This window comes from Carcharodon carcharias, chromosome 6, assembly GCF_017639515.1.
Source record: "Carcharodon carcharias isolate sCarCar2 chromosome 6, sCarCar2.pri, whole genome shotgun sequence".
NCBI classification, from domain to species: Eukaryota; Metazoa; Chordata; class Chondrichthyes; order Lamniformes; family Lamnidae; genus Carcharodon; species Carcharodon carcharias.
Window position 1 is genome coordinate 63,971,633 of NC_054472.1, and position 20,114 is coordinate 63,991,746.

A 20,114-nucleotide genomic window follows, 5' to 3' on the forward strand; every position below is an offset into this window, starting at 1 on the left:
GTAATAGCTGTAAAACAGGAGGTGGAAGAGAGAGAGGAACTTGGTGAGATTACAATCACTAGGGAAGCGGTACTGATCAAACTGTTGGAGCTGTGAGCTGACAATTCTCTGGCTCCTGATGGACTTCATCCTAGAGTCTTAAAAGAGGTGGAAAATGAGGTAGCAGAAGCGTTGGTGTTAATTTTCTAAAATTCCCTAAATTCTGGAAAGGTTCCACCAGACTGGAAAGTAGCAAATATATTCTATTCGAGAAGAAAGGGAGGCAAAAAACAGGAAACTATAGGCCAGTTAGGTTGACCTTTATAGTGGGGAAGGTGTTAGAATCAATCATTAAGGAGGTTATAGCTGGATACTCAGAAAAACTCAAGGGGCTGGATTTTACTGTGGTTAAGTGGGGGCAGGGCCTGCTCACTGATGCGTAAAATGCGGAACTTCCGACGCCACCCCGCCCCATTTAAATTTTCAGGAAGGCGGGGCCACAGCAAAATCAGCTGCGGGCCCGTCGACCTGTCAATGGTCAATTGAGGCCATTGACAGAGCAATTAAAGTAATTAGTGGACCTGCCCATCCAACCTTAAGGTGCCATGGGCAGAATGAGGTTTCATTCACGAGGGTTTTAAAAATTTTAATAAAGATTTTTTGGAAATTATGAACATGTCCCAACTTGTGACATTTTCCCATGAGGGGACATGTAAGGGAATTTTTTTTTCTATTTTTAATATTTTTGAAAGTAGAGGTGATCTCCCTGAGGCAGCACTTAGCCTCAGGGAGATGACTGTGCTCTTTTGTGCGCATGCGCAAAAGAGTGCACTCGATTTTAGGCATTCCCCCCGCCCACATTGGAAGCGCATAGCGCTTCCCTGCAGACGTCACGCTGGGCAGACCTTAATTGGCCCGCCCATGTAAAATGGCTCCACACCTCCGATCGGGAACGCTGATCAGAAGCGCATCTGCACGCGCCCGCCCATCAACGACACCCCCAACGGAGGGAAAATTCAGCCCAAGGTAATCAGGAAGAGTCAGCATGGTTTTGTGAAAGGAAAGTCATGTTTAACCAATTTACTGGAGTTCTTTGGAGGAGTAACATGTGCTGTGGATAAAGGGGAGGCTGTAGATGTCTGTATTTGGATTTCAATAAGGCATTCGACACGGTACCACATCAAAGGCTATTGCAGACAGAAAAGCTCATGGTGTAGGGGGTAACACATTAACATGGATAGAAGACTGGTTGGCAGGCAGAAAACAAAGTGTATGCGTAAATGAGATTTTTTCTGATTGGCAGGATTTGACAACACGCAGGGGTCTATGCTGGGGCCTCAACTTTTCACAATTTATTTCAATGACTTAGATGACGGGAGCAAAGTTATGGTGGAAAAATTTGTAGATGACACAAAGATAAGTAGGAAAGTATCTTGTGAAGAGGACATAAGGAGGTTGCAGACAGATATAGTTAGGTTGAGCGAGTGGGTAAGGGTCTGACAGATGGAATACGATGTGGGAAAATGTGAGATTGTTCATTTGGCAGGAAGAATAAAAAAAGCAGAGTATTACTTAAATTGAGAACAACTGCAGAATTCCGTGGTGCAGAGGGATTTGGGTGTTCTGGTTCATGAGTCACAGGGGGTTGGTATGCAGCTACAGCAAGTAATTAATAAGGCTATTGAAATGCTATCCTTTACTTCAGAGGAATTGAATACAAAAGTAAGGATGTTATGCTTCAGTTATACAGGGCATTGGCGACACCACACCTCGAATACCATGTGCAATTTTGGTCATCTTATTTAAGTAAGGATGTAAATGTATTGGAGGCAGTTCAGAGGAGGTTTATTTGATTGATACCTGGAATGAGCGGATTGTCTTATGTGGAAAAGTTGGACAGACTGGGCTTGTTTCCACTGGAATTTAGAAGAGTGAGGGGTGACTTGATTGAAGTATTTCAGATCCTGAATGTCCTTGACAAGGTGGACATGGAAAGGATGTTTCCTCTTTTGGATGAGTCCAGAACTAGGGGACACTGTTTTAAAATTAGGGGTTTTTAGGACAGAGATGAGGAGAATTTTTTTTTCTCTCAAGCGGGTTGTGTGGCTTTGGAACCCTCTGCCTCAGAAGGTGGTGGAGGCGAGGCCATTGAATATTTTTAAGACAGAGGTAGATAGATTATTGTTAGGCAAGGGAATCAAAGATTACCAGGGTAGATGGGAATGTGGAAATCGAAACACAGACAGATCAGCCATGATCTTATTGAATGGCAGAACAGGCTTGAGTGGCCGAATGGCCTACTTCTGTCCCAATTTGTATGTTTAAATGTTCGTATAGTTTTAAGGAGTGTTTTGGAGGTGCTATGATCTCATCTGATGTTGCTACTTAACAAGTCAGATCCCAGAGTGAAACCTGGGTTGAAAGCTTGTAACTTTTACATTTTTTTTAGAAATGATGGATGTAAATTACTGAACAAATTCACAGGAGTCTGCTGATGAACTTTAAAGAAAAAGAATAAAATATTTATTAAACAAGAAAAACTGAACTATATTACACCAGACAAACAGGCTGGAAAGATATCCAACACAAACACAAAGAAATGATTCAAATCACACTATTCCTTTATCCCAGCAATATCTTTACAGATACATACCAATTCACACAGATAAACAATTTACGGTAGCTATCTTATACTCTAATATTCAGCGAAAGGGTGCAGTACATGTGAGCCAACTGGTGAACTGTGTTCAGACATGCCACACTCCAAATTAATTGACAAATGTGACCAAAGCAGATTCTATGGATTTTTCAACAACCCACCCAGACCCTTGTCACACCATGAACTAACCAGTCTCACTGAAACTGAATTTCTCACAAGGGTTTCCAATCTCCACATTTGAAACACTTTCCTTAGAATTCTCTTCAAATGCCACTCCCATTCAGATGGCTTTCACAAGGATCCACCTCCAGGGTTTCAATCTCGCCTTCTGAGATTTCTTTCCCCTGGATTGCCAAGTGTACACAAGCTTCATCTTCCAAGCACACTTCCAAATCTTTGGGTGTGCCAAGCAGAACACCACTGTTCCAAAGGGTACCTTCATCCTTACAGCCCACAGCATGGAATCACCAACCTTCAGCTGTCCTCTTGGATCTTCAGGGCTTCGCTCAAATCCACTTTACTTCAAGTCTGCTCCTCGTAACTCTTCCTTTAACTTGGAGCTTTTTTCTCTGCTCCTTTCTCTGACCTTTACTGAATGGGATCTGTTTCTGATTTCTGCCCTTGTCTCTTATCTGGGACTGTCTTCTTGGACCTGCTTCGGTCCCACTCCCTGTTTTGGGACCTTCTTCTTGGTTTGGAACCTTCTCTGTGTCTCCCTCCCAGTGTCCTGCTCCCTGGGACACCTTCTCTGCAATGGTGCTCCTTTTCAGGTCACCTGACCTGCAGTTTCATACTGTTTCACTTTTTTCCTTCTTTTCCTTCTGTGCATGTGCACTGGGCTTGTTCCCAGCCTGAAGACATGAAAATAGACAAACTGTGCACTTGCGGCCATTCTCTGGCTGGCGCATATGCAGAAAACACAACAGGAAAAGATTCAAACTGCACATGTGCAGCTATTCTATGGCTAGCACATGCGCAGGGCCCTCAGGGAACTGGAGCTCCCGAACTCCTGATCTAAACTCAATGTAAGTATTGGAGTTCATTACAAAGAAAGAAAGAGAAATGGAGAATCACAGAGATTTGGGGAGTGAATAGCAGAGCTTGGATCTTTGGCGACTGAAGGCATGGCCACACATAGTGGAGTAATTACAATCTAAGAAGCTCAATAGGCCAGGAATAGATCAGAACCGATATCTCAGTGTTGTGGAGCTAGAGCTTGTCCGAGATTGGGAAGGGCCAAGGCCACTGATCAATTTCAAAGCAAGGATGGGAATTTTAACTTCAAGGTGTTGCTTTACTGGGAGCCAATATAGGTCAATGAGCGCAGGGTTGATGGTTAAATGGGACTTAGCAGAGAAAGGAAATGGGAAGCAAAGTTTTGGGTATTAATGGGCAGAATTTTGCTGTCGGCGAGCTGGGGCTGGGGCCCGCTCGCCGATATATAAGATGACATGGGATGATGTGGGGTGGAACCCCTGACATCACCCCACTCCATGTAAGTTTTCAGGAAGGCGGGGGCACAGCAAAATCAGCTGCAGGCCCGCCGACCTGTCAGTGCCCACTTGAGGCCTTTGACAGGATCAGTTAACCAACCAAAGAACCTGCCCATCCAACCTTGGGGTCATTGGGTCAGCCAGGAGCTCTGGCAGCAAATAGAAGAAATATTAAACCTCATCTGCCGGCGGGATGAGGTTTCATATAGGGTTTTAAAAATTGTAATTAAGTTGTTCTGTAAATTATGAACATGTCCCAACTCATGTGACATTGTCACATGAGGGGACATGTAAGGGAATTTTTTTTTTCTATTTTTAATATTTTTACAAGTCCAGGCGATCTCCCTGAGGCTGCACTTAGCCTCAGGGAGATGTGTGCTCTTTCATGCACATGCGCAAAAGAGCGCACTGTCGATTTCAGGGATTCCCCACCCCCCACCCCCCCACCACCTGCACAGGGAGTGCATAGCGCCCAATAAGTTTGAGGAGGGTTGAATATGGAATGCAGTGAGGATTGAATTGGAATATCCAAATATAGAGGTAACAAAGGCATGGTAATGAGGGATTCAGCAGCTGATGAACTGAGGCAAGGGTGATATTTCAGAGTTGGAAATAGATGGTCTCAATGATGGTGCGAATATATGGTTGGAAGCTCATGCAGGGTCAAATATGGCATTAAGTTTACAAACAGTCTAGCTTAGTCTCAGACAGTTGCATGAGAGAGGGATGGAGACGGGAGCTAAATAACATTGTTTGGAGCAGAGACCAAAGACAATGGCTCCAGTCTTCCCCATTTTAAATGGAGGAAGTGTCCCCTCATCCAGTATTGGATTTTAAATAAGCACTCTGATAATTTAGCAACAGTCAAGGAGTCAAGAGAAATGGTGGTGATGGAGAACTGTGTGTTGTCCGGGTACATATATAAACCACCATTTTTTTAACGTCATTGCCAAGAGGCAACATAAGGGTGAGAAATTTGATGGAATTTGAGGGTAGATCTTAGGAGACACATCTATAAGAGATAACAGTCTGGGATTGGGAAGGGAAGCCTTTGCAAGTGATTCTCTGGCTACAAAGAGATAGATAAGAATGGAACAAAAACAAAACATACTGAAAAAACTCAGCAGATCTGACAGCCTCTGTGGAGAGAAAGACAGAGTTAACATTTCGAGTCTATATGACTTCTTCAGAACTAAAGAGAAGCAAAAATGTGATGAAATATATACTGTTTAAGAGGGGCGGGACAAGTGAAGTTGGATAGAAGGGCAGTGGTAGGTGAAGGCAAAGGAGAGGTCACAAAAGATGTCATAAACATAGGTCGAAGGGGTGTTGATGGTGGTGATACTGCCTAAAGGAGGTGCTAATGGAGACATTAAGAGTAGAAAGCAGGATGAGCAAGTGACAGATGGCCCGAGTGGCGGTGGGGTCGGGGGAGGGTATAGTGTGGGAAAAAAGATCAAAATGGGCTAAAAGGTGGGGATAAAACAATGAATGGAAATAAATTTTTAAAATAATAATAATAGAAATAGGTGGGAAAAAATATATATAAATTAAAAAATAAATATATATCTTATAGTTATTTTTTCCCACCTATTTCTATTATTTTTTAAATGGATTTCCATTCATTGTGTTATCCCCACCTTTTAGCCTATTTCGATCTTTTCTCCCACACCGTCCTCTGCCCCCACCCCACCCCTACTAGGGCTATCTGTCACTTGTTCATCCGGCTTTCTACCTTCAATGTCCCCATTAGCACCTCCTTTAGCCGGTATCACCTTACGACATCTTTTGCGAGCTCTCCTTTGCCTGGCCTTCTATCCAGCTTCACCTGTCCCACCCCCACTTAAACAGCTTATATTTCACTACATTTTTACTTCTCTTTAGTTCTGAAGAAGAGTCATTTGGAATCGAGACGTTAACTCTGTTTTTCTCTCCACAGATGCTGTCAGACCTGTTGAGTTTTTCCAGCAATTTTTGTTTTTGTTTCAGATTTCCAGCATCCACATTATTTTGCTTTCAGATAACAATGGAACCAAGTGAGTGCAGTCCCACCACCTGGTCAACAAGTATTGGAGGAGGATGGTGTGGTCAGCTGTGTCAAAGGCTGCAGACAGGCTCAGAAGGACAAGGAGGGAAAGTTTACCTTTGTCACAGTAACATGGAAAGTTATTTGTGACTTTGATAAGAACTGTTTTGATTCTGTGGCAGGGACAAAAACCTGATTGGAGGGATTCAAACGTTGAGTTTTAGGAAAGATGGGCAGAGATTCGACAGGCAACAACAATTTCAAGGACTTCGGAAAGGAAGGTTGAAGATGGATGGTAGTTTGCATCAAGGGTTCGATTTTGAGGATGATGGCAGATTTAAAGGTGGGAGGTAGTACTGAGGAGAGAGAACCATTAACAATATCAGTTAAAATGGGGAACAGGAGAGGAAGCTGGGTGACCAGCAGTTTAATGGGAATAGGATCGAGGGAGCAGGAACTGGATCTTGTGGACAAAATGAACTCTGAATTCAGGGCTAGGGCAGAGTGGAGCTGCAGAAGAAATTTGGGTTGGTGACAGGGAGGGAAGTGGTAGATGTAGCTGATTGGATGGCTTTGATCTAAGTGACAAAGAAGTCGATGAGCTCCTTGCACTTATTGTTGGAGGTGAGAGCGTAGGACAAAGGGAGAGGGGTTTAGGAAGATGGTTTTCAGTAGAGAAAAGGAGTCGGGAGGTTATCTTTGCTTTTAAGGAGCATCCTGGAATAATGAATAGTTTTATCAGATAAGAGCAGGACTCAATAGTATTTTATACAGTCCAGTCAAATCCCCTGGTGTTTGGCTAAACCATTGTGCCATATCCTTTGGGGGCCATATCCATTGGACTTCATGAAATGGAGATCAGAGCCATAGCAAGGGGAACGGCCAGCAAATGAAAGTAATAGTTTTCTTGAGGACTGGGGCATCAAAGGTACAGATGAGGATGCAGTTCATCAAAACAGCAACTGCAGAAATGTTATGGTGAAAAAATGTCCAATAGATAATAGTGGGATAAAAACAAAAACATACTGGCAGCATCTGTAGAAAGAAATAGAGTTAATGTTTCAGGTTGATGACCTTTCAGCAGAAATCAGAACTTTCTCATGAAAGGTCAATGAACTGTAATGTTGACCTGATTTTCACCGAGTCCCAGGCTGTCTGAATATCGGGAGTGCCTTTCAAGGGTTTGGGCTGCTTCCCATCAGAAGCCCACATTTGGCACCTGGCCGACTCCATTGCAGAGATAGGGATCTCCAATTCCTCTTCAATTTTCATGGAGTCAGGCCAAGTGTTTAAAGATTCGTGTTCCAAGGCCCCTTAGGGGAGTCATGAGCCCTAGTGTGCATAAGGGGACCTTTTAAAAGGTAAGTTCAAATGGTCCTCCTCATGTCCCTATGGCAGGCTCTGCCCTTCTATCCACCCCCTATGTCTCCCATGCACACTATGCCAAGCTCCGGCACTTCCATGCTTATTGACCCACTATACACTTTCTCGACCCAGTGAACATCACAGTGTGAAGTGGAATGTGTAAAAAAAAAAAAGCTTTGGAAAAAATGTACGCCATTGATAAATTTTTCCTATGAGAACAAAAGGTCTGGACAGAAAGTTGTTCAAAATGTCAGTCATCCAGGCCCTATTAAGTATTAAAAGTAACAAATCACAAACATTTGAATCCACTTAACTTGTGTCAATAGACATAGTGAAATTGACAGCAGAGAACACTTTTAAAATTCTTTGGGATGTGGACGCCACTAGCTAGGTCAGCAATTTTATTGCCCACCCCAAATTGCCCTTGAGAAGGTGGTGGTGAGTCGCCTTCTTGAACCACTGCAGTCCATGTGGTGTAGGTTAGGGAGGGACAAGGCCCATGGAGCGATTGGAAAATAAGGTTGAGAATTTTAAAACATGCATTGCTTAACTGGGAGCCAGTGTAGGTCAGTGAGCGCAGAGATGATGGGTGAATGGGACTTATGGTGAGTTAGGATAGGGGCAGCAGAATTTTAGACAGCCTCAAGTTTAGAGGGTAGAATGTGGGAGATTGTTGAGTGCATTGAAACAGTCAAGTCTGGAGGTAATTAAGGCATGGATGAGAGCTTTAGCAGCAGACAAGGCAGGGATACAGTCGAGCGATACAATGGAGGCGGAAGTAGGCGGTCTTAGTGACGGTGTGCATGTATGATCAGAAGTTCAATTTTGGATTAAGTACTTCTGTAAGTTTGTGAACAGTTCGATTAAGCCTGAGACAGCTGCCAGGGCAAACGATGGAGTCTGTAGCTAAAAAACAGAGTTTGCAGCAGGGGACGTAAAAAAATATTAATGGGAGGAAATTTCCGTTAATCCAGTACTGGATGTCACATGAGTAGTTTGATCATTCAGATACAGTGGTGGAGTCAAGAGAGGTAATAGCGAGGTAGAGCAGGGTGTTGTCAACACACATGTGGAAACCAATTTGCTTTCAGATGATGTCTCTGAGTGGCAGCACATACATGGGAAATGGGAGGGAGCCAAGGGTGAATCTCTGGGGGGCTCCAAAGGTAAAGGAGCAAGAACAGAAGTTATTGCAGTTGTCTGAAGTCTCCTCCAGTCCCCGAACCCTCCGAGATATCAGTGCTTCTCTAATGCTGACCCATTGAGCATCTCGGATTTTAATTGCTCCACCATTAGTGGCTGTGCCTTCAATTGCCTAGGCCCAAAACTATGGAATTCCCTCTCCATACCTCTCTGTCTCTTTACTTCTCTTTCCAACTTAAAATCGACATCTTTGACCAAGCTTTTCACCTAATATCACCTTAAGCGGAGTATTATCAAATTTTACTTTATAAAGTGCCTTGAGATATTTTGTTACATTTAAGACCAAATAAATACAAGCAGTTGTAATTGTTGTTATTAGCTGGTAAATAGAAAACTGTAATTCTGCAGCTCAGGTGAAGCATTAATTCCAGCATAGACCAGTTGGTCCAAATGGCCTGTGTCTGTGAGCAGAATTTTCCCGTTGATGTGCGGGGGCAGGTCCCACACGTCCACATGTAAAATAGCATGTGGTGACGTCTGGCAAGCATCCCGACATCACGGCGCGCCATCGTGATATTTCGTTGGGCAGGCGCACAATGATATCCCTTGTGTGCCCGCCATTAATTAACGGGCCACTTAAGGCCCTTGACTCAACAATCGACATTGATTTTTGGGTGCCCATGCAATCTTCAGCTTGGTGCACTAGACAGGCGGGTAGGAAATATCTATAAACCTCATCCATGGGCAGGATAAGAGGGCTCACTGGGGTCACGAGCAGCGAAGCAGCTACCTCAATATGTCTGAGGTGCAATGCCAAAGGAGGCTCCGTCTCTCAAGGGAGACAGTCGACTATATCTGTCAGATGATTGGGCCTGAGATCCCTACTAACTGGGTGGGTGGAAACCCCATGCCAGTGGCTCTAAATGTCACAGCTGCCCTCAACTTCTATGCCTCTGGCTCCTTCCATGTGGGGGGGCCTCTTACTTCTGCCCTGGGGAACCAGCACCTCCCAACGTGTTGCCACCTCCTCAAGAAGGGCAGCAAGGCAGTCATCGGATAAATGGGGTGCACACTGGCCCCTCAGGGTGACCTTTGTGGTGTCTCCCAATCAGCTGTCCACACTTATGTCAAGCAGGTTACAGACACTCTGTTCAGGCTGTATTGACCTTCATCCACTTCCGTTGGGACCAGGCAAACCATACAGAGCGAACCAGAGGCTTTGCAGTGATTGCTGGCTTCCCCCGAGTCCAGGGTGCAATCGACTGCACACATGTGGCTATCAAGGCACCAGCAGGTGAGCCCCGGTGTCTTCATCAACAGGAAGGGCTTCTACTCCATGAACGTGCAGATAGTGTGTGATCACAGGATGCTGATTATGCAAGTCTGTGCAAGGTACCCAGGCAGCTCCCATGACACCCACATCCTCAGACACTCCCAGGTGCTGGGGTTCTTCAGTGCTCCAGCCTGGCTTGATGGCTGGCTGGTGGGTGACAAGGGCTATCCCTTCAGAAGATGGCTCATGACACCTCTCTGCCATCCAAGAACAGAAACTGAGCAGCAGTACAATAGGAGCCACACCTCCACAAGCGGTGGAGAGAACCATTGGTCTTCTCAAGATGCGCTTCCGATGCCTGGACCGCTCGGGGGCCGCACGCCAGTACCCCCCAGATCGTGTGTCACTGATAGTGGTTGCATGTTGCGCTCTCCACAATCTTGCGCTGGAAAGGGGGGACACAGTGGACAACGAAGACGTCGGCGCAGTGGCTGCGGCTGCACACAATGAGTCCAGCAGTGAGTCCAAGAATGAGCACGCACAGGGAAATGCTGAGGGGGTGCACGCTGACCTGGGTATACTGCAGGGAGGCAGGGACACCCGGGAGGCTTTAATCCAACAAACCTTAACCCCCTCCCCCAGCCCTCCCTTGGCCACATGTTGCCTACATTGCATTAGGTACCACATGGTATATCCTTCCATAGCAAGGAGGCGCAAGCATGTGGAGCACAGAGGGCAGCAGATGGTTCTTTGCCGCCACCTTGAAGCTCCCCTCCCAGCATGTCAGCACCCTGACTTGGACATGTCCTGGAGTTCCAGCTCTGCGCCTAGGAGCAGCTCCTCCAGGTTGCCCCCAAATCCGTCATGTGGATCTCAGTGTACCACATGCTGCGGGGGCAGAACTCATCTCTTCACCACCCTCTCAGGGTGACCTCGGCATGGGCAATATCTGCTGGCCCACCCAGCGAAGGACACATGCCGTTAATGATTCAATGCAGTCACTACGCTCTAACTTGAGGGGCGGGGGGGGGGGCAGCAAGGGGGAAAGCCGACTGCTGGGTTAAGTGACCAATGCTAACATTGTCCTCACCCTTCCAGAGCATAACAAATTGTTGAAGCGCTTGTGGCACTGGATCCAGGTGCGCCGCACCACGTCACAGGAGCTCACCACCTCTTCCATCTCCTCCCAGGCATGTTTCGTCATGTGGGGGGGCCTCCTCCTTCTGCCCTGAGGAACCAGCACCTCCCGACATGCTGCCACCTCCTCAAGAAGGGCAGCAAGGCGGTCATCAGATATAAATGAGGTGCAACCTGGCCCCCCCACCCTACCCTCCAGCCTGGCCCGCTCCAATAGCCTACCCTCCGGCCTGGTCTGCCCTGATGGCCTACCCTCCGGACCGGCTTAACTTCCATTGCCCCTCTGTAGGGCCCTTCACCCAGTCATTGCGAGCAGCATTTCCAAGGCTGCCAGACCTTCCTTTATACAGGCCGCTGGGTTGCCATTGGACCCGGCAGGCTGAGCGCGCCCGCCGCCACCTACTCACCCTCGCTATGCATGGGAGTCATGAAGCACGCTGGACGGGCCTTAATTGACCCGCCTGCGTAAAATGGCGGCACGGACCCGATCACAAGCAGCGATCGGGTCTGCACCCACTCCAGCCTGCTCCAGTTCTGCCCCCCCCCACCAACCAGAAAATTCTACCCTGTGTTGCATACTCAATGTAATTCATTCAAATCATGCTCATGAAGTTTCAAGAGGCACTTCACCTTATGAGGTTGATTCTGCTCCATAAACAGGTGTTTTCTGGGTGCATTTTTTCATTCAGTTTTCTTTCCTCTGTTGTCAAAGTGTGAAAAAGTCCATTGTTTTCATTTTTTATCATTATTATATCAGTACATTGTTTTTTTTGCCAGGTTTCTGCTGAGCCTGATGGTGCGACATACGTCTTTCAAGGATTTATACAGGGTGAAGATTATGGACAATTTGGAGTACAGAGACTAGGTAAATCCTGATGATAACCACATTGAATTAGAAATCATATAGACTTTTATTTAATGAGGATTGTAACCTTCTCTGTTTTGGGAGATACCGACTGCACCTGTTCATGACAGTAGCCACCAAGTACAAGCATTTTTGTGTTTTGCTGCCAGTGTCAAAAATAAAATATCAGTCGATCAGTCACGCCTGCTGTCCCACTCTTGATTATGATAAAAGCCTTTTTTGTTATCCTTCTCTAATGCCATCCTTCACTTTTTCCACCTGTAAATTTAAGAAGCATTGCTTCAAGGAACAGAGACTGAGATATATGTGAAGCTGATTAGAATCACAAACTGGCACATAGAACAAGTGGAGCTAAAGGATGATTCTGGAGTTGCTTTGAACTGCTTCACATTTGTTTTCTCCCTATCCCCACCCCATGGCCCCAGTCTAATGTTTCTTTCTCTCTTGTGAGGCAACTGACCTAAACGAACTGTCTGAGAACAGGGAAAGGAGGAAATAGGAGAAGAGCCACTTTCTTAATAGCTGTGCCACTGCTCCCTCCTTTATTTGTGTTTCCAAATGTAACTGTTTTCTTAAGAAAATTAGACTGCTATTGATGCTCTTACTACTGTTCTGACTAGCATTACTTGAACAGATTTTATTTCTCTCTCTTTTCTGTACACTGTCTCTAGCTGAGAGGCTGAAAATGCAAATAAACCCCAGTTTAAGTGGTTTGTATCTCCCACACCACAGAGTCACCCATTAGTAAAAATGTGACCTTGAGGTAGCCCTTACTTTTTGTTTCCTGCTTTTGCTCAGTAATGTACCGCAATGGGAGGTCATTGGAGAACAATTTTCCCCACACCTTAATCACTTTGGTTGATTAGATGACTGCTTAAATAACATATTTGCTAGTACTGTAAATTCGGATAGGAATGGAAAAACATTCAATAGGTGGTAGCACTGCAGCCAAATTTTATCTGTGAATACTTATGCTTTCTGCTGCGACTATAGTCGGGCTTTCCTTGTCCTATCAGGTTTCTGCATAAAAACACCATTCTCCTAATTTTTGTAATTTATTCTTTTGGTGACTGATGTTGCAAAACATGGGTACCAGCACTGCTCCTGTAACTCCCTCACATGGCCATTCACCATGTATGAGCCTACATAAGAAGTATCAATAATTATCTGATCATTAGGATATCACAGCCAAACCCAAGATAGAGCTCAATCCCATTCTTACCTGGTATTCACACACTTTAGCTTCTCCAGGCCAAGCATGCAGGAACCAAGCCCCAATGCCAAACCAGTTGAGATCACCACCAAATGAGCTGGTGTAAAAGTTTTAGGAGTGTTTATTAAACATTAGATCTGTCCCTGAAATTATTAAAGGCATAATTTTAAAAAGCTAGTGCTGAATCCAATTACAATTAAATTGGCTGAGTAAAGTTTGCAGAAACACCCTTACTGGAATTTTACAAGCCATTAGCAATCTGCAAACTTCCCTCACTGACAGGTATTAACCTATAATTGACTTTAAAATAGTGACTTTGTGGTCTGCAAAGAGTAGCCTATTGAAACATAAATCCATGTTTGTAGATGAATAAAAAAAAAAGTGCAGAATATGATATAATGCTTCCATTCTTATGAAACCATGTCATCAAACTTACGGTGTATAACACCTTGCCATACCTGCTAGTATATATATATTTCCACACATGGGAACACCACAACCTGGAAGCTCCCCTCTAGCCGCTCACCATTCTGACTTGAAAATATATCGACGCTGGGTCAAACTCCTGGACCGCTCTCCCAAACAGCACTTTGGGTGTACCTACACCACATGGACTGCAGTGGTTTAAGAAGGCAACTCATCACCACCTTCTCAAGGGCAATCAGGGATGGGCAGTAAATGCTGGCCTAACCAGTGATGCCCACATCCCTTGAATGAATAAAAGAAAATACTTTATTAAACTTTTCCTCTTGTATTGATTTGTTGCAGTTTAATTGATTTTCCCCATTTAGTTCTTCTTAACTGACACTCAAAAGTAGACTGTGAAAAATGGTGCTGCACCATACTGCTTTGGTGCAGATTATTTCTGTTTCTTCTTATCCTTTAAATGTCTAATCTGAACAGTTTTGTGTTGCTGGTGCATGCTAATTCCAGAAATAACTTTCATTCATGGTCACTCAAGCCTGAAACAACTGTCACATTATGTGAAACTTTCATTATCAATTCCTTCAAAAATTATGATGGAGATAAAATCTGTTTTATTTTATTATATTGTATCAACATAGAACATTTTAAATTACTTCTCCTTTGAGTCATGCATATTTTTATGTAATTGTAATGCAGCACCTCAATTGCATTTGATATTTTTTTAATTACAAATTTGGAAGCACAATTTTGTTTGTGCATTTTAAGCCGATTTGTAATATCTTACCAGATCCTCCCATTAAGTTTTTTTTTAAAACAATGTGCTGATCTAAGTCAGTGTTATAAACTATCCTAATGTGACAGAAATTTTTAAAAGTTTTAGTTTTAATGTAAGACTCATAAAGCATTTAAGTAGGGTGATATATAACTAATAGTATTATTGGTGGCACTTGCACTGATCTATGAGCTAACTTATTGAATTAGTCAGCCGTGACAGCATCAATATAAGAAAAATGCTCAGAATTGTGTAAGTACAAATTACTCTTTCCTACCCTTTGCTGTCGCCACCAATTTATATGTTGCAAAAAATTAAAAAGAAGTAATCGAAAAATAAGGTGTTTGTCAAATATTTTAATTATCTTAATGGCCACTTCTTTGACCAACCATTCAAAGTCACCATTGTGTACAGTGGAAATGTGATGATTGTTCACTGGTTATTGAGCTATTAAATTTATCAGGAAAGCTAATGCTCATTGTATGAACATTGAGCAGCTATGCAACTAAATTTAACAGCGATCATTCTAATAGCTACTTGGAGAATTTGAACATAAAAGAGCCGATCAAATTAAATGCAAAAGAAAATTTCTCTCAGCGATGTGGAGGAAACTTATAGGCTGTAATTTGCACCAGCAGGTTTCTGACAAGGTGATTGCTGTTTTCTGTCTCAACAGTGTAACTTTCTGTTCCAGGTCTGAACTCAACTCACGGCTCAAATTCTCCCAATCCACCACACGGTACTAACAGTAGCTCTGTGGCCATCGCCATCCTTGTGCCTTTTTTTGCTCTTATATTTGCAGGATTTGGGTTTTACCTTTATAAACAAAGGTTGGTATCAACTAACATTTCTCTAATCATAAATTAACTTTAACTAAATACTCAAAAGTAAGGGTGTTCCTATGATATGTGACAGAAGACAGCGGAGGTTTTTGCCAAAGATGAAAACAATCGTTAGACGTGTGCTGTACCAATAAGACATGCCTGTTTGGAAGTCTGAACTTAGCACATGATTTTGTTCCTAATTGCTAATTATAATAATTTGCACTTTGCTTTGAGGTGCTAACCCAGACATCAGCCAGCTCAACCAGATTTGGCGTAATTTCTGTGGAGCGGTACATGTATGTTCCCTACACCCATTTCCACTGTGGAGTGCACTGGCTGGCACATAACGACACGGTGCAGGGAAAGAAGGGTAGAGTGCACATGTTCTCGAACATGGAACGAGGTGTCTTGGTGGAGGAAATCTAGAGGGGGAAGCATATCCTATACATACGAGGGAAAAGGACACCACTTCACCATCCTGTTCTCCTCTTCCACAGCAGCTGGTGCTGCTCTGCCTGGTCAATGTCCTTCTCCCATTTCTTATCTCGATCAGGGGACCCCTTGTAAGATGCCCATGGCCAAGCACTTTCATTCTGTTGGGGACTGCTAAGGTAGAGGAGCAAAGTGTTTACTCTCTTTGGGTGAAGTCCTCAGCAAGTAAATATTGCTGGAGTGTTGATGAAGTTTTGACAATATTTCCCAGAAAACCTCCTGATGTGTTTCAGAGGTCCTCTTCATAGCTCCAGAAGCAACTGAACATGAAATAACGATGCAATTTACGTAACTCTTGAAATCCACATCAACACCTTGCTTACTCTCAGATAGCCAGTTACTGTTAGGGGATAGTGTTTGGACACATGCTAGTCACTAAGTGCCATGCAGCCTCCTCACTAGGCACTTGTAGGTGTTTTAAGCAGCTTCTTACTGAACCACGAAGTAGCTCTTCCTGGGGTAAACTTCAACTCCTTTATCAAGATAATGGGCTAAATCTTTCGAGGGGTGGCAATGGGATTGTAGCTCCGCTCCTATTTACTTACCCTGCACTGGAGCTCCACATTTCTCACCCATAATTTCGAACCAGGCCTCCTGAGAAATGTGGAGCAAACCGGGTGTCCTTCCTTTGTAGTGCAGAAGCGTCGGGGAAACCAAGCCATGTCCCCTTTTTAATATGGCTCGCTGCCATATTCCATTAAGTTTAAATGTCCCAAAGCCACTGGCAGGTAAGTGGTGTAGTTGGGGGGTTAGTGGGGACGGTGTAGTCGGGAGGGTCCAGTGGAGAGTTGTGGGGTCAGTAGCATAGTTACCCAGGAGCTAGAAGTGGTTTTAATCCTTCTAAAGTTTCCTGAGTAACTATTCTGCTAAGTAAGTTGGTACCATCTGAAGTCTCCAACTTTAAATCAGAGTTTTGGAGGGTTCCAGACTCAGGAATTGCCCAATGGAAGCTGAAACCTCCCGGGCAATTCCCATACAGTCCTTGCGTTGGGACACCCAAAGAGTCCCCCAGTGCATCTTCCAGGGTACCTCTCAGGTATGACAATCCGGAGACCATAAGATCTGGTCCAATGCCTTGAGCTAAACACTGGCTAAACTGGTTTTAACACAAGACCTCAACTTAGCCAAGTGTCTGAAAGTGCAACTAAAAATCAAATCCAAAATAACAAGTGCTGCATTTTAAAGCACAGCTAACTCCTCTACCATACCTAATAGCAAGAGGCTGATGAATAATACAATAAATTAACAAGATCAAACCTCAATTAACTTTGCAAAAATGGAAAATCACAATGTAATTAAATACATTTTGTTAAATTAGACTAATTATTGATAAATACCTTATGGATAAAGTCACAACTACTTGTTCTCTTGGACAGCAGGAAGCAAAGAGAGAAATTCTAGAAAAGCTCTTAGAATAGTGCTGTAACCTGACAGTCTCCTGGTAATAACATTTATTGAATGTATCAGTTGCTTTAAGTTAATTAGAGCTAATGAAATATATTAATATAAGAAGACAGTTGATGTTACATTTCTAAATGTTACATTGTATTGAGAAACTGCATTGGAAAATTGAGGATAAATTATTGGAGAAATGGTTTCCACTGGCAAGAGTATTGTTAATTGAGGGCACGGTTTGGGATAATTGGCAAAAAAAAGAAAAGCGAGTGGGAAATGGAGTGAAATGTTCTTTCTCAACAAATTGTTATGTTTGGAATACATTGCCTGAAAGAGAGGTGGAAACAGCTTCAGTAATAACTTTCAAAGGGCAACTGGATAGATACTTAAAGAAAACTTTGCAGAGCTATGGGACAAGAACAGGCAAATGGAAGTAATTGTGACCTAGCGAAGGCACAATGGGTTGAATGACCTCCTGTACATCATGATGCTGCTTTATTGATATTGTACCCTGAGCTTAGATTTGAAGCTGTAATCTTTTTTGCTTTTCTTTACAGGACTGCACCCAAGACACAGTATACTGGCTGCTCTGTACATGAAAACAATAATGGTCAAGCAGCTTTTGAAAACCCAATGTATGACACAAATGCAAAGTCAGCAGAAGGCAAGGCAGTTCGATTTGACCCCAATCTCAACACAGTCTGTACAATGGTATAAGGCAGGGCATTGTTTGATCACATAACCTGATACACATCTAGCGCTTTGCATCCTTGGGACATCCAGATTTTGACTAAAACAACTTATGTACAATGCACATTTGGTTCATTGCTATTTAAAGCACACTTTTCAGGAATTTAATGTACCAGATTTATCTGAAGAACCAGAAAAAAAGAACATGTTTTCATGGCTCACCCAGTTTGAAACAGATTTGCTCTTCATTCTGTTACTGGAGAGCTTTTCAGCAACTTTAGCTGCACTCTAAGAGTGCTTAGCCACAATTTTTTCAAAAATTAAACACTTTCTCAGAAGAAAACTGCAGATACTTGAGGAGCATTGAACCTCTGTTTTCAATGTTACAAACAACGGGGGCTAGCATTTGGAATGAAGGTTGGGACACTGAATATGTAACAATGGCCATGAAGTACTGTATAGCCAAGATTATTACAGGTTTTGCCTTCTGGTGTAAAAAGAAACTTTATAAGGAACAACTGCAAAACTGATTTTAAATACCTGACTGTAAAGCGGCCAGTGTGGTACTCACTAAACAGATTTCTACGGAACACTTCCAGTCTTTTTTGATTGCCGAGAGAAATCTCTTCATCTATTTAATTTTTTTTCCATATTTTTGATTTGAATTTATATTCTTAGTACAAAATGTTAAATTCTTGCCACAGAGTAAAATGAGAAATATTTATACTATATATTCATATTTTCAAGTAACGCATATGCATGATATGTTGCATGCTTCATTATTATTTAATTACTCAATTGTGTTTTTTTTACAGCAAACCATTTTATTTATTGTCTAATAACGTTACGGTCTTACGTACGTACTTACTGCAGTTCATCTCGACCCTTTCAACATGAAGTGATTTATGGTGTGGATGTCATGCATTTTGCACTATTGATACTCATAGTATTATGGATGTGTGTGTTGTAATAGAGCAAACATATTTGTTTAAATCTGATTGGAGTTTTGTAAGGTGGAGAGTGCAAAAATATAGACCACGATAATGGGGGATATCAGCTGAGCCAACTGCTTTTCTTGCCCGTTTTCTAATTAAGTAAATGCATATTCCACTCCCCACCCCCCCACCATTGTACATGTTCACAGTAGAGATTTGTAGATTGAGTGTTTGCTAATGAGAGACAAGAAATAGATCTCTGACATGAATGACCAAAATGTGTCTGAGAGCTCATCTTAGTTTCAAATGTTTATTCAACTGTTTTAATAGCATCCAAACTCCACATGACTCCCTACACTTGCTATTGATCACCTTCTTAACATTTGCCTTAAAGAATAGAACCATGACATACGATAATTGCAGTAGCAACAAGTCTCCACCTTCCATTTCTACTTATCAACTCTAAACTTCATCTCATTACTCACAAACAATTGTTACCACTGTGTTAGAAAAGCATTCGCATGAAAATTTAAAAACAGAAGTACAATCAAACTAAGATAATCTGTTTTATTTTGCTGAAAGGATTATCAACTAACTGGAGATATTACTATGTTGTAATTGTAATGTATGCACTGTGCCTACCAAAAATTAATTGAGGCCAAGGTTGCTGCTCCTAAAATGTCCTATGAGTGTATTTTGTTCAATCAAAAATTTAGCATTGGGCTTCAAGATCCATTTACCTTTAATCACAAGAATTGACTACATTCAAGTATAAGAATTTTACAATGCATCTGAAGCTGTATTAAAGTTACCGGCAATTATTTTTCCTCAAATTGTCTCGCGTATGTTCCTGCTCACCCAGGTTTGTATACCATAAGTGACTGCAATAAACAAAGTACATCCATTGAAATTAGAACAAACTTTAAATTGTACCTGAAACAAATTTCATGTACGACCTCCTTACTCCTCTGTATCATGTTTATTATAATTAGATGCATAAAAATTTCTTTTGTAAAGAAATATATTTTTATGAAAAAAGAATTTGTAAAATGTATGGATCTATGATGTAAATTTTCAATACATTGTAAAAAATATAAATGGCTCAATGCTTTTGTACATTTTGTTTATGTGTGCTATTCTGTTTTCCTACAAACCTGTGTATTGTCAGTGATTTGTTTTTAACTTGTTCATTTGTGGGGTACTGATATCTTGAAGTCTACCTTCAGTGCAGGACTGAAAGGATACTGCATTGTCACAGGTACCATCTTTCAGATTAGGCATTAAATTGAAGGCCTCTCTACCTGCTTTGGTAGATGTAAAAGATTCTTTGGCACCATTCGGTAATTAATAAGGGAGCTCTGCCAGTTCCTTGGTCAATATTTATTTCTCAATTAACTCCATAAAAATTACAGTATTGACCAGTCATT

At 42.6% G+C, this 20,114-nt stretch overlaps 1 protein-coding gene across 1 annotated transcript in view; it reads left to right on the forward strand.

Moving 5' to 3' along the window:
• csmd3b (CUB and Sushi multiple domains 3b) overlaps nucleotides 1-17,779 on the forward strand; it is a 2,092,226-nt gene extending 2,074,447 nt beyond the window's left edge. Inside the window, exons 68-70 of the mRNA XM_041189252.1 lie at nucleotides 11,853-11,940; nucleotides 15,046-15,181; nucleotides 17,620-17,779. Coding sequence (XP_041045186.1) covers nucleotides 11,853-11,940; nucleotides 15,046-15,181; nucleotides 17,620-17,779 — 384 coding nt within the window. The remainder of the gene's footprint in view (nucleotides 1-11,852; nucleotides 11,941-15,045; nucleotides 15,182-17,619) is intronic.
• The last annotated feature ends 2,335 nt before the right edge of the window (nucleotides 17,780-20,114 follow it).